General features: G+C 38.3%; 1 protein-coding gene across 2 annotated transcripts in view; it reads left to right on the top strand.

Annotated features, from left to right (window-relative positions):
* Positions 1-1265: 1265 nt before the first annotated feature.
* Positions 1266-14597, top strand: part of LOC139711012 (uncharacterized) — a 77877-nt gene continuing 64545 nt past the window's right edge. Inside the window, exons 1-4 of one of the 2 annotated variants that reach the window (XM_071622930.1) lie at positions 1266-1382; positions 4221-4318; positions 4988-5086; positions 8491-9135. In XM_071622930.1, the coding sequence (XP_071479031.1) occupies positions 4274-4318; positions 4988-5086; positions 8491-9135 (789 nt within the window). In that variant the 5' untranslated portion in view covers positions 1266-1382; positions 4221-4273. Of the gene's footprint in view, positions 1566-4220; positions 4319-4987; positions 5087-8490; positions 9136-14597 lie in introns of both variants that reach the window. The other variant, XM_071622929.1, reaches the window with a different exon arrangement.

The raw sequence follows: 14597 nt of genomic DNA, 5'->3' as shown, positions 1-14597 counted from the left end.
AAACTCCATTACTTCATATAAACTCTGTAATATAAATCAACTATTACATACAGATGAATCTTTGTTTACAAAACAATAATTATATACAAACTTATGAACACACAACAAAAGAACTTAATTGTGGTGTACATGTATGTACATTTATGTGCACACTTGAATGACTACCCTGGGAGTCATGCATAATCATGAGGATGATTAATATTCATGCATTTCATATTATCACACAAATTTCAGTAGTCGCGCTGATATAGGTGTAGAAATGAAGAGCACACTATGCTTCCACTAACATGAATACAACTCACAATTATCATCTTCCCCAGGATATCCACCCCAACATTTCTCCTTAATGAGAGATAAAACAAATTTGTCATTCTGTCACTTGTGCTCCTGGATGGCAAAATCAATCAACCATTCATGAAATTGTCTTGTTAAGATTTGTGAAAAATCATTCACATTACCACACAATGAAATAAAAATTCAGGCTGCAAAACTATCGGCTCCATGTGTTTTATCGCTTATTTGTTAGGCTGTAACGAAATTTCGATATAACGAAAGACACTGCTGGTCCCATGCAAGGACTTCGTTGTGACGGGAGTCCATTGTATCAATATCCTTAGCAAATAAATGTAAGTGAAAAATTGTCATTTAAATCTTTAAGTATTTTATTGTTTTATATTTCTTATGTATATCTTTACTTTGGGACTTGTTGTTTTCTATTGTTTTCCTAATGAAATTTGTCGGTTAGGCCTACACTGTTCCGAACATGAGGATATATTATTAATTGATTTTAATCAATAAAGGCAAAAAATAATCATCATTCCATGAAATTTAACTGAAAGCAAAAGATGTGTGAGACTCGTAAGAAAAAAGTCATGAAACATCGCGGCGATTCCTTTTTGCGATGCCGGATGGCGACATTCATTTTGCGTGAAATGTCGGGGGAGGGCCTCGGACCCCCCCCCCCCCCCCCCCCCCGCCCAGTTAGGGTCCAAAACTACTGATTTTCTCTTTAAAAGATATATTGACAAATATTGGTGGGAGCATCATTTTGATCTCCCATGGCTCCACTCCTGCGCATGTCGTACTCTGTCGTACTCACTTAAGTACAGGCCGAACAAGAAGCAGTGATCGGGAATGACAGTGTACAGGCCAACGCCTTCTTCCTGTACCAGATGATGATGATGATGATGATGATGATGATGATGATTTAGTAACACATGGCGTTCCATACACGTGGGTGCAACGGTACTGTTGCAATCAAAAGATCCAAACACAGTGATATGTACAATTGTATGTATGGGTTTTTGCCTTGCGCAATTGCCTCAATACCGTACCGGCTGCTAGCGCGTTGCAGAAGTCGCTTCAATGGTGGTGGTAGCAAGGTGAGAAGCAAAATCTCTTCGCTTTGACTGTAGTGTACATTGCACAGGACGCTATGTTCAGCTAGTTGACTAGTCTGGCCATGTATAATACGATGGCGGAATGGACGCGTACGAGGCAGCAGAGCCCATTATTATTCTTTTTGAATTTTTGCAGCTTCGTCAGTGCACTTCACCAAATGAATGGTAGGTTGATATAGGAGTTGTACCAGTCTCAGTTCATAAGCTGAAATGAGTTAGCTAGCGGCGTCCCGCAGATTGCAGCGACGCCCCGCAGATTGCAGCGACGCGTCCCTGTAACCTGCTGCGTTGGCGAGTTAGATGTCTAACGTTTAATTATCTCCCTTACTGCGACCGTGTAAACGGTCAATTTGCAATTGTGCTGGCCGGGAAATGTAATTACCACTTAATTCACTTCACCAATCTTGTGTAAATTAGAAGTAGATGGAAGGTAAACTCTCTAGCAAAACTAGATCTACGCATGGACCACTAAACGTTACCTTTTTACTTAGCTCGTCCGGCGTCCGTCGTCCGTCGTGCGTAAACTTTTCACATTTTCATCTTCTTGAGAACCCCATAACCGATTTTCACCAAACTTGGCATGTACTCTAGCATCCCTAGGGGGATAGGATCTCAATTTGTTCAAATTTGCACCATGGCCCACCTGGGGGGGGGGGGGGGGGGGGGGCAGGGGGCTCAAACCCCCTATCGTTAGAATTAAGGAATCTTTAAAAATCTTCTCTAGACTCTAGGACAAACCAGAACTTAAGTGATAACCGTTAGGGCTTACGGTTAGTTAATACTACGAGTTAGTACATTGATGACTGTAGTTACAAGTTTGTTCATGGGAGAATCAGGGGAGGGGGGTGGTGATGGGTCCTAATCAAAGAGATTATAATGGGGCCTAAATTGTACCGTACATTTTCATCTTCACTTTGAGATCCCCATGTCTGATTTTCACCAAACTTGGTAGATACTGTCTGTAGCATCCCTAGGGGATAGGATCTCAATTTCAATTTGTTCAAATGGGCACTATGGCCCAAACCCCCTGAAATTAAGGAATCTTTAAAAATATTCTCTAGAACCAGAAGTGATTGGGCTTAGATGAGTTAGTACATTGATGACTGTAGTTTCAAGTTTGTTCATGGGATTGGCGGAATCAGGGGTGCCCCCCCCCCCCTTCCCTCTTGGGACCCAGGAGATGGGACGGGGATGGGTCCTAATGGGGCCTGAATTGTTCCTGTTCATGTGATAGGGTGTTCTTGGAATGTGCAAAACAGCTGAGTATGGGGACAGATCAAAAACGAAATGTTGCAACAATTCTGCTATTGATAATGTACAGTTTTGATGAAAAAAGGCCCCTGGAATAAGCAATGCTGAAATGACAGCACTTTCAAAAATTTCTTAGACATTAGATGTCTGTTTGGTCAACCTTTATGTTTCATTTTAATCTGCAGATACTACTGCATTTTTTAATTCATGGATGAAGCCTGGAATCTAATGATAATCTCACAATGCATTCTTTTCAAACACATTCCTTCCCTGAAACGACAAAGCAAATGGGAATTACACTGTTTGACATAACATGTTTGCTCTATTTTGCAGCATTTCACATTTGGCCTTTCCTCCTACTCAGTCATACTGCGCATTCCAGGAATACCCAATCATAGCAAGTAAGGTGTCATTTTAAAGATAAGTAATCAGGCTTTCTTATGATGTCACATTTGAATGAAATGATGTAGTTTTGAAAGAAATATGATACATCATATTGGACTTGCAGAACTTTTTTTGAGGAATTTTCATAAGAAGGGGATATCCCCTTGGTTCTTTTGTGGAGTGTAAGTAAGGAAGTATCATATGTATGTATTACACAAAGGAAAGGAAGGAAAAACTACCAGTCTGAGCTGTGAGATATAAAGTTCCATCCCATCAACTGTTTGGGGAAAAAAAAAAGTGATCTTGTTGGTTACTAGTATAAGACTGTTGTGATTTGGTTTTACATTTCAAATAAACTATGTGTACTCAGACCTACCCTAGTCTTACTCATAAGGCACAAGATTCGTGCCCCAAGGGTCTTCCTCATCCTCACATGTCCTGGCAAGTTTTTCTCAGTTCTCACAAAATAAAAACAAAAACTTGGATTTCCAGCCACCAAAAAAAAGTCACTTTTGGGACTGTTTTTTTTTTTCATCAGAATAAGTCAAAATATTAGATTTAAGCGCCAGGTGGCATGATTGACAGCATAAGGCTAAAGCTTCCCCACCCCCTTCAGTTGTCTCTCTTCCTTTAGTGACACTCATGGCTGTAAAATCTCCCCGCTACTCTCTAGGGGCCCTTCTATCTTCGTGTAATTGATGGCAGAATAGGATTTGTTTATTACCGGTACTGGTAATTTGATCATACATATGTATCTCTGGCGTAGGAAACGAACGTACTACATGTATGTATGCAGTATCCTTTGTATATGCCGCTCATGGAAGTTATAGATTTGTGCTTTTAGTGAAGGAAAATTGAGTTCATAAAATCCATTGCGTGAGAAGAACAGCTGATACCCTTGTCCACATGATGATTGTGTATCATGCAGTGGTATTGTACAAGAAACTGCCCTAGTGATTTGTGTACAGTCCTGACTTGTTTGCATGACACATATGCTTCCAGACCTTGTGAAACAGAGACCAATAGTATAATGTAAATGAAACAGAATTACAAAATTTCTTATAAAAGCTTTTATAGTTTTTCCACTGACATTGTCAGAACTGAAGGGGAAAAATTATATTTCACATTTGCACTTAAGTATTAAAAGTGACCATTATTATATGTGTTGTATTGAACATATTGCAGATCCAAGGCTGACCTTGGGAAAAGAACTCTATGGTGGAATTCTGGATAATTTCATGTCATTGCCAGCCAATGACACAGATGTTTTAGATGTTGCAAAGGTATGGTAAGATATCCCTCTGACTTATATTTTGTTATTTCTTCTAAATCGATGATTTGTATGCACTGTATTTTGATTAAAAGGGTGCTTTAGATGTAGTATTAAGAGCAATGTTGATGTAAATTGTGAAGAAAGGATTTTGAAAGACCAACTACAAAACGCATGACTGAAATGTTTTGCATGTGCCCACTTCTCAGACATTTCTGTGAGGAAAAGTGACCAATGTGTGTATCACTCAATATTTCTGTAATATCCTAGTACATGTAGTACCAGAACTTTGCTTTTCAATTCATGGGGAGATAGCCTTCATCAAAATGGTTATTTTTCGATGTATGTATCATAAGAAAATCAACTTGTAAAAATCGGAGCCTGGAATCTCTAGTGAATGTTGTGTATATGGTATTTATTGCCCACATATAGGTAGCTTTTTTTTAGGAGCTTCATGTTCATGGTATACAGTTCTTTGTCAGCAGTTGTGTGTGTGTGTGTGTGTGTGTGTGTGTGTGTGTATGTGTGTGCCTCATAATTGTGTTAGTGTAAAAGGATTACCATTTCTATTTCTGTAGTGATAACTAATGTTGACTTCATATAAATTCTGTGAAGTTTATACCATTTTAACATCAAAGTGAGATACCAGCATATGAGCTTTTGCATTTCTCATTTTGGCTAGTTTGCTGCAGAGTTTGCCAGAAAGCGACATCCCAGCTCATTTCCTGTCAGTGAAAATGGGCAGATTTTACCATGGCAAGTCCTTGAGCCCAAGAAGTTAGTGAGTGTTCTTATCTTCTATTATTTTCAAATCCCATGCTCCCCAAGAGCTGAGGGCTTATCTCAACTTCAAAATCATGAAGTTGTTCTTCTGTTATGTTTATGTTGCATGTAATAGTTATGTAACTTGTTCTCTAAATGATGCAGTTTTTGTACCCTAGGGTACCAAACAGTAATGTAGAAATATGTTTCATTATTTCGTTTTTTTTTATGGAAGGAGCCCCCCCCCCCCCCCCCTTGTCATTGATGGTGGTGGTGGTGGTGGGGGGGGGGGGGGGGACCAAATGGGGACTTAAATTGTACATGTTCATCTTTTTCATGAATACCCCTTGATATATTTTCACATAATTTGGCAGGTGCATGCGTAGGGGGTTAAGATCTCAATTTCTTCAACTTGATACCATTAATCCTGTGGGGGCTCCTAAGGGGCCCAACCCCCCCCCCCCCCAAAAAAAAAAAAAAAAACCCCAACAACAACAACAATAACAACAACAAAAACTAATGAATATTTACAAATCTTCTCTAGAACCAGAAGTGATAAAGCAAAGTTAATACTACACTATTGTATGTGTTGGTACATTGATGACTATAGTTTCAAGTTTGTTCATTGCAGATCCAGCCCCCCCCCCCCCCCCCCCCCCCCCCCCCCCCCTTTGGAGCATGGGGAGGGGGGGGGGGGGGAATCCTGTTAAATGTGGGTCTAAATTTTACATCTTGAAAACAGCATGATGGATTTTCACCAAACTTGGCAGGAAGCATTCCTAGGGGGATGGGATCTCAATTTGTTCTAATGGACACTGTGCTCCCCTCGGGGCCCAAACCTCCCAAATACAGCAATATTCCAAAATATTCTTATCTATAATCAGAAGTGATAGAGCTTTAAGTCTCCTTTTCCTTTTTTCAAACTGCATTTATAATCAAACTTTCTATTAGCAAAGTACTGTGTACTTGGCAGGTATATTTACCAGTGTAATGAATTATGCAAATGGACACCATGCCCCAACTTCTCAAAGCTGCTCCCCCCCCCCCCCCAAGTTTGTAATGTTCTCAGATAAGAGTCTGCATGAATGCGTGGAAGGTGAACTTGTGATACTCGGGTGAGCGCAAGATCCTTTGGTCTCTTGCTGTTGCTTTTTTTTTGGGGGGGGGGGGGGGTGGTTGTAGCCCTTTAAACAGGGTTACAAAAAATGGATGTACAATGTAATAATATGTAATTTATGCTATTATATATGCAAGAAGATTTTGTAGTGCATCACTAATATATATTCTACTTATATTGCTGCATTCACTCAATCCACAAGTATGTTTGGGTTTCATTCCCCTTTGATTATGGGTTTTGGGTCTCTGAATCTAAACTCGAAATCAAATTCTGTTTATCATCAGAAACAGAATCCCGAGTGTCAGTTTCTCTCATTTAATGCAATAATGCTATAGTTAAAAGCATGTATATTCCCTTTGTGCTCCTTCAAAACCCTGTAACATTGACACAATTTGTTTTTGCCATTTGGAAATTCTTGTGCCATGGGATCAAAGGTCAAGTGAAAAATGCTGAAATGTCACATAATTATCTCCATACCTCAGAAATGTCTCAAGGTCTCTTCATGAAACTCACTACATGTATTGGCTGACAATGCTCCTCTTGGGAAGTTTTGGGCCATGGGGTAAGGGTCAGGTTGAAATGCTGGTTCTGACACTTCAAGTATTTAATGCTAAACTATACTATTTTTTCCATACCTACATGTAATTGGCAATGACTTTCATAAAGTTGCCAACATTTCACTATTTTCCCAGTATTTTAAAAATGGCTCAAAGTATTGCCATGAACATGTGTTGTTGCCAGATACTATGGAGAAAGTTGCAGGCCATGGGTTGAGGGTTAAAGATGAAGGATAAATACATGCTGCAATTCCACCATATCTGAAATTGCTCAAGCTTTTGGAGGTGTAGCACCTGTTTGATCAGCTTACCGTGAGCTAGGGCTTCTCTGCTGAAAATTGTCATGACAAGGTCATGAGATCAAATACCAACAAAAATTGTACTTTAAAGGCATAATTTACCATTTGCAGATGAAACAAAAAACTGGCATTAGTGCGTCAAAATAGTTCTAAAATGTGAGTTAGGATAGAAACAACCAACTGATGTAAAAATTTGAACCAGTATGATTGATGTTAAGTATTGTTAAATATACAAAATGTGAACAATATTTATAATAAAAATGTTTCCAGAGTAAACCGTCGGGCTTCTACAGTTATGGTTTAATGAGAAAAATAGTGTTATCTCCTTATGTTTTTAAATAGGCTTTATTGCAAAAATTTTATATGGTAGGATGTTTTGTAATACAACTGACCTACATATATGCACCAAAAGTGATATCTCTAACATTTTATTTTTTTAAAATCACTGCTCACAAAGGTACACAGGACCTTTAACAATGCACAGCAAGTTTATAATCAGGAGACTTGTTAAAATTACCAAGTAATTGGTCTCAATTCAATTTTGTCATCCAAATAAAAGTTAGTTCAAGGAATGTATATAATCAACACATTTTAGGGTTGTGCCATCAAATTGTAAAACATATAATCATTTCAATTTCTTGTCAATCATGTGAAACTGTCATGATGTACTAGAGACCCATTTGAGGAATTTATATTACAGTAAGCATATCAGTTGCTGTAGTGACATTTGTAGTTCAGAGCTCATGTTGAAAGCATACTCTTGTATGGATCCAAGAAATGGACTATGAAAAAGGCCCTGCAGCGACTGGCTTGATATCACATTATACACCTATGTGTTACAAGAGTGCAGAATTTCAGTTGGAGTGAGCATAAAAGCAACGATATTCCACCCATTTCTGGTATTGTAGCATGTTACAGAATAGCATTTGCTGGTCACTGTTTCCATGCCAAAGAACAAATATCTAATGTAATTTCTGTGAGTCTACCCTGCCTCTACAGAAGAAGAAGACTGAGCTTGCATCTTTAAATTGCATTGCACAAGATATTTGGCATTCACGAATAAACCAACATGCACACACTGATTATAGACAGAGATATTTCGTATGGCATTGTACACTGGATCTTGATATGTCTGTGAAGTAGTAGTTTAATGACCCCGGGATTATGCCTCTGCTGTGTGGCAAAGGATATTTCTAGTTTTATTCTAGTTCAGAGATAATAGGGATGTGATAGATACTCTAGAACTGAATGATTTGTCATTTAAACTGACTGCTATGCATGTGGAAAGCTTATCAAGCTGTAGCTGAGCAGGGTAAGGCTTCGTGTTCAAACTTGTAGTTATGTAACATAACACTTTGTTGAAGAAAAAGCAAGATTTACCTCACTCTTCATAGAAATGGATCAGCACTTTTAACATTACTGTCAATCCTTTCACGTTATTGCTTTCCAGAAATTGCATTTCACCAAGGATGGAAGAACCCCATTTATATTTGAAGAAATTCGACAGGGATCGAACGGTCCACTGTTCTATCACAGACAGGCTGTCCTTGGAATCATCTACACTTTTACACTTACTTGGGAGGTTAAATACAGCTCTATTATACACAAATTTGTTGTCAATAAAGACAGAGAGAGACGCCTTTTTGTGTATTCCCATCATTTCTACAGTCCCATCAGAGATATTGTTCCCCAGGGAAAATTGCAGAGGATGGGTGCATCAAAAGTTGGAGCTGTTGACTTACACGTAGTCAGAGGTGGTGGCACAGGGCCTGTGCACCTTGCAGCCAGATCAGACAGTGACCTATCAGAGTGCAGTCCAGAGGCAGTTGGCATGGCAGCACAAATCAGCCGTTCTGTAGGGAACAGTGGATCAGGTGGCCAACTCACTAACAGTGCACAGTCAGAGAGCTGCAATGGTAGAAGTCACCATGTGTGGACAGAGAATGGATTACAGAAAGACAGGATTGCCACCACTTGCACTGTCCAGAAAGATCTCATGTTTGGAAAGATTACGACATATAACATTTGGAACTTTAATAGCTTGTATCCAGGAGAGCACAAGTTCTATGCCCATAGAATGAATCAAATGGGTAAGGTAAGAAAACAAGATGTTTGGCATTACTTTAAATACTGGCAACAGGTAGCATGGTGACATATTAGGTGATTTCAAGTTCGGTGCTAGTGCTATAGACAGAAAGATCCGTCTGTCCGAAGGAGTCTTTTACTATACGAGCTGAAATTTTCGCGGTGGTTTTATTTTCGCAAATTTCGCAGATCGCCTTCGAACCGCGAAAATAACAACATGCGAAAACAACAACACGTGAAAATAACAACGCACGATTAACTAAGTTCAGTTAGACTCTCGTAACCGCGAAATTAACACCACGCGAAAATGTCCTCCAAGTAGCAATTCGAGAAAATATCTGTACGCTAAAATTTCAGCTCGTGTCGTACAGTATTTTTTTGACGTTATCGCTCTCCTCCATGGACAGACAGAAGTTGGTAGTATACATCCCTGTGGGAAGCTCTTAACCACTGTCTCTATGGAGAATCGGGTGAGGTACCTCACCCTTCTCAATTGCGTCTAATTCACAGCCCTAGATCGGCAAATTTAAACTTGTATAGCAAAATCAACATTTCAAGTATTCATTGCACTCACCAGTGCAAGATGCAACTAAATTTACCTGCCCGTCGATTCGGTCGTAACAGCTCTTCAACATATGAATCCATTAGCCAATCACATGCGAGGTAGTTTCTATGTTTTTTTTAATTAAAACACGTACCTCGCATGTGATTGGCTAACACATTCGAAATGGCGACTTACAGCTAGCGAACGGCGATGTTGCGATATGGATAGAATTTCTGCGTTATAACCTAGTTACTGTGACTCAGTGCAAGTATTTCAATTGCACAATGTGAGAAATTTACCCCAAGTATAGCACTACATAATGTGTCGTGTCATGTCAAACTTGTTTGAATGTAAAAAAGCTGTCTGAAATTTGGTTTATCGTAATGTTTGATCGGTGCGCGACCGCTGGCAGTGCATCCCCACAGGAGCCAGCATCATTGCCTTCGGTCTGTGTAAGGAGGGGATCCGTGAAGCCAGACGCAGTCTCCGCAGAACATTTCCCCGACAACCAGATACAGACCGATCTTTTGGTCAACTAGTGCTAGTGCTTGTGCTAGCTCCCAAATGACTGTCTTAAACTGAGCTGCAACACTGACAGTCAGATTAACGAAGCGATACGGATCAAGATTATTGATCCCAACACTAGGCGATAGCATCACACCACCGCAAAGTCCGTGGGAATTGTGCAATGAAAAAGTGATGGCACATAGTTAAAGTCAAATATTAAAAGATGTAGTCATGACTGCTTAGTTTTAGACACATAATGAGGAAGATGGATTAAAATGGCACAAATTTTATCATTTTTTAAATATACGACGATCTTAATTTTTGCTTCCAGGCTCAGATTTATGTAACCATGTGTAGAGTGTTTGTGTCTGTTACGTGGGCAACCATTGCATTAGCACAGACTTTGCACGTACAATGTGCGTCCACTTATGGACGTAAATGTGGGTCTCGCACAGCAGTGCTAACACCAGCAACAAACTTGAAATGAGAAAGATGATATAAATCCATGTAGGGGCTAGGGCTAGTGTTGGCCAATGGGGAAAAAGCACGTAAATCGCCAACAGAAATGGTGTAGCTCGGTTCAGCAGATGACATTTAACACCAGGCCCAGCAACAACTACCTTAAATCCATCGTAATTTTGAGGTCAACCTCCTGACACCAACTGATTTCAAGTTTGGATTTATCGCTGGTGCTAGTGCTGAGATAGCACTAGCAATAGCAATAGCAATAGCACCAAACTTGAAATCACCCATTGCGTTTGCGTATTATATAAAATGTTACTTTTATCGCGCAAAATAGTAAGAGTTAAGGACTACGAGACAGATCTTGTAGAGGGAAACTTTCTTACTCTGTGTCGAGTTTGCCCAGAGAAACGAGTATACTGTAAAAGTGGATATTTTTGGGTAAAATGAGTTTCACATGTTTTTCTGTGAAATCAAGACATCAGTTGGAACATATGGCAAGCAAAAATATTTGCGTGCTTTTATTTTCATGCTTGTTTCTGGTTGGGTGAAATGCACATAAATTTCAACACCGCAAAAATTTCCACTTTTAAAGCGCCAAGTTAAATAAACAAAACGGATGAAATATTTTAGTATAAGGAGAAACGTACTTGGGCAGTTCCATTAAAAAGGGTCCCACTAGTTAAATGCCCCGTCTATTTGCTTCATATTGTCATTACTTAAAAATTACATACTCTAAATCAATTTTACTTCTGAATAATCTTATATTCAGGTAAGTATCTTCCTTTTCAAAGTAAAATATAGAAATTGCTTCTTCAAAGTTCCACATGAATTTTGACAAAAAGTGCAAAATCACAACGTTTTTGGGCAAAATTGTGTGACATTTTACTGTAACACCAGTTAGACAGATTTACAGCTTGTTTGTGGATTAAACTCTGTTTGAAGGGGTCAAAAATGATAAAAGACGAGCAAATTTTGAACACTATAAATATAATTCATGCATCAATTCACGTAAATCCCAAGAAAGACGTTTCACATGTAAGTTTTGGTGTCCCCATAATTGCTTACTCGAGAAACCTTAATTTATGAGTGTGGAATCCATATTAAGGACCAGTGTTGAACTGTTTGTTGTTATTTGGGAAGCAATCTCGTAGTTTAAAAGATTTCAAGAGAAAATTGGGGTAAAATAAATAAATTGGAAAAAAAAGACCAAATTATAATTTTCACACACGTGGCTTTGGTGTCCCCCTAAATATTACGTCGGGGCACAGTGATAGCTAATTTTTTGTGTCTAATCACAACAATAATTGCTCCTCATTGGCATATTTTACAATGTAGCTGTGGTTTCTTTGTAACAGGTATCAAAAATTGACCACTCTATTAATTTGAAAAAAAAAATGCAAAAATGATATTTGGTGTCCCCCTTACAGGAGAAACTTTGAAGAATCTTTTTTCCTGGCCAAAAATAGGGGTTGTGTCATTTTTTTTCAATAGTATATTGATAGTTAATTTCTTACTTCAAAATAATCACTTCTATTGAAACAAACATAGAACTAGTTTGAAATATGTGGTAAGATGCCAAAATGGATGGTTCACCGTGTAAGTTGGACACCAATGGTGTCCCCTTTACATGGTGAACCAGTTTTTCCCTGTACACTGCTATTTGGTATGCTGACTTCCTTCAATTTCAGTTTAGAATGTTAATTTTCAGTCAGTTTTCAAGGGACTTACTCAATATGAATGTTTTTTTCAAGTTATGTTGAACAAAAATCTGATTTTCTGATTTTATTGGCAAAATAGTTCTGTCACAAAGTGGGTCCCTATTTTATGGAATTACCCACTTGTGAATTGGAGATAATACAGTCATATACTATGCATATCAAACAAGATAATGATGTCATCGCTTTACAATTCTTTGTATGTAGAAATACAAATTAGTTTATAACAATATAATTCTGTACTTGTTCTCCCCTTTACAAAGTCATCATTATCACATCAGTACTGTCATGAAAGAAACTTATAAGGAGGATGAAAAAATACATACTGTTTATGCCGAATATTTCACAAGGTTTTTATTTTTGTGAATTTGGCAAGTAAGGTGCTATTCGCGAAATTAAAGACGAGCGAAAATAATGACTCTGATCCCGATGTGAATGTGATGCACACTTACACTGTACACATTTTCTCCGTTCAGTACAGTACTGGGCAAGTCCAAGATAAGGTCCCCTCAGAAGGCAAAATATCATCTTTACTCAATATTGACATGTTTGGTATCATTTTAAAGCTTATGAGTTGAAGTTTTTATTTCATGGAGAAAAAAATGATATTATGTAAATTTATGCAAACTTCAAGGGCTTCATTTGCATAAATGTGAAACACAGCGTTACGTATGGGACATTTATAAAAATTCATATTTATTCAAAGGAAAGCAAATAATATTTGATTAATATGTGGACATAAGAAGTCCATCAAATAGTTGAACTTGGTATGACAATTTAGGGATTATGCAAATCAAATGATTATGCAATTAGCTTGTGTCCTATCATGAGATGTCCCATATTGAGGTCGTTTTTTTTAGGTTTTTTCTGAAAGTTTTAAGGTTATTTGAATGCCCTTTTTGAAAGTTCTAATTTATTGTTAGGAGAAGTTAAATACCACAGAAAGAAGAAAAAATAGTAAAAGAAATATTTTTTATTAGGCAATGAAATAATGTTACATATGGGACAAATGCGTTACGTACAAAATGGGACATCCCCATACATATTGCATGTGAATGCATGTAGTTAGCTGGGAAGGTCTCTCAGTACACAAATGGTCAATCATCCTGAAGAAAGCATCCCAACTTTGCAGCTACTTATGAGTTATAGACACTTGAAACAATACATGTTCTTGACTGAACAATTTTCAGAAAGGGGGAGGGGGAGATGGCAAAATACATAATGAAAATCAGCATTAAAGGGATGGTATAGTTTTTGTTGAAATGGGGATTCAGTTTTCAACATTTTACGAGATGACTGGAAACCAATTATATGAATTATTAAAGAGCATACAATTCTAAGACTAGAGGAATTCAAAGTTTATTTGATGGAGATCCAATCTGAAATGACTGAGATATATATATCAAAAAACAAACAAATATACAAAGTAAAATGAAGTGGTCCTAATAAAAAATGTGACCCACCTTTTGTTGAGGACACCACGTTTCTGGATATCTCAGCCATTTCAAAACAGATTTGTTGTTGTTGTTGTTCATTTTTCCATCTGTGAAGATGGCTGGATAGCCCATATTCAGCTACACTAAGCTGGTCTTCCATGGGGTCCAGTTGGATGTGGGGTGGGGACCACTTCACCGGGTTAAACACCCTGCTCTTTGCGATGAATGAATGAAGCGGGATCTTTTACGTGCATGAGCTGTGACTCTCTCATACACGGGACCTCCATTTTATGTCCTATCCGAGGGACAGAGTGTTTTGCCTCTTGGTAGAGGGGACGGTATGTTTACACACAACATTGCTCAGTCCAGACTCTGGTTCGAACCCGGGCCGCGTGATCGTGAGGCAGACGCGCTACCGACTGAGCCAACTCACCGCCCTGTCATGTTAACTTTGAATTCCTCTTAGAATTGTATGCTATTTAAATATTTCGTAAAAGAAGTGCTAATTATCTTGTAGAAGTTGAAATCAGAATTCCCATCTGAACCAGAACTATACAGTCCCTTCTAGTAGAGACCCCTGATTTAAAGGGTACTGAAACCAAATACACAAGCAGATTGAAAAATTGCAGTTCAACTACTAGTATATTGGGTACTGTTCACCACACAATGTAGAGCTCTAGCTGCATTGTAGCTGCATTGTATAACACATGTATGTTATGATAATGAAGATGTTACTTCAAATTAGTGTGTGTGTTTTTTTTTTGTATCATTTTTTTATTGCAAGTGATATAAACAAATTGTCCTT

The sequence above is a fragment of the Diadema antillarum genome, unplaced genomic scaffold (assembly GCF_040938485.1).
Source record: "Diadema antillarum isolate AM-2024a unplaced genomic scaffold, OU_Dant_1.0 seq00001602_RagTag, whole genome shotgun sequence".
Classification (NCBI taxonomy): Eukaryota; Metazoa; Echinodermata; class Echinoidea; order Diadematoida; family Diadematidae; genus Diadema; species Diadema antillarum.
This window is presented reverse-complemented; position numbering and strand designations above follow the sequence as displayed.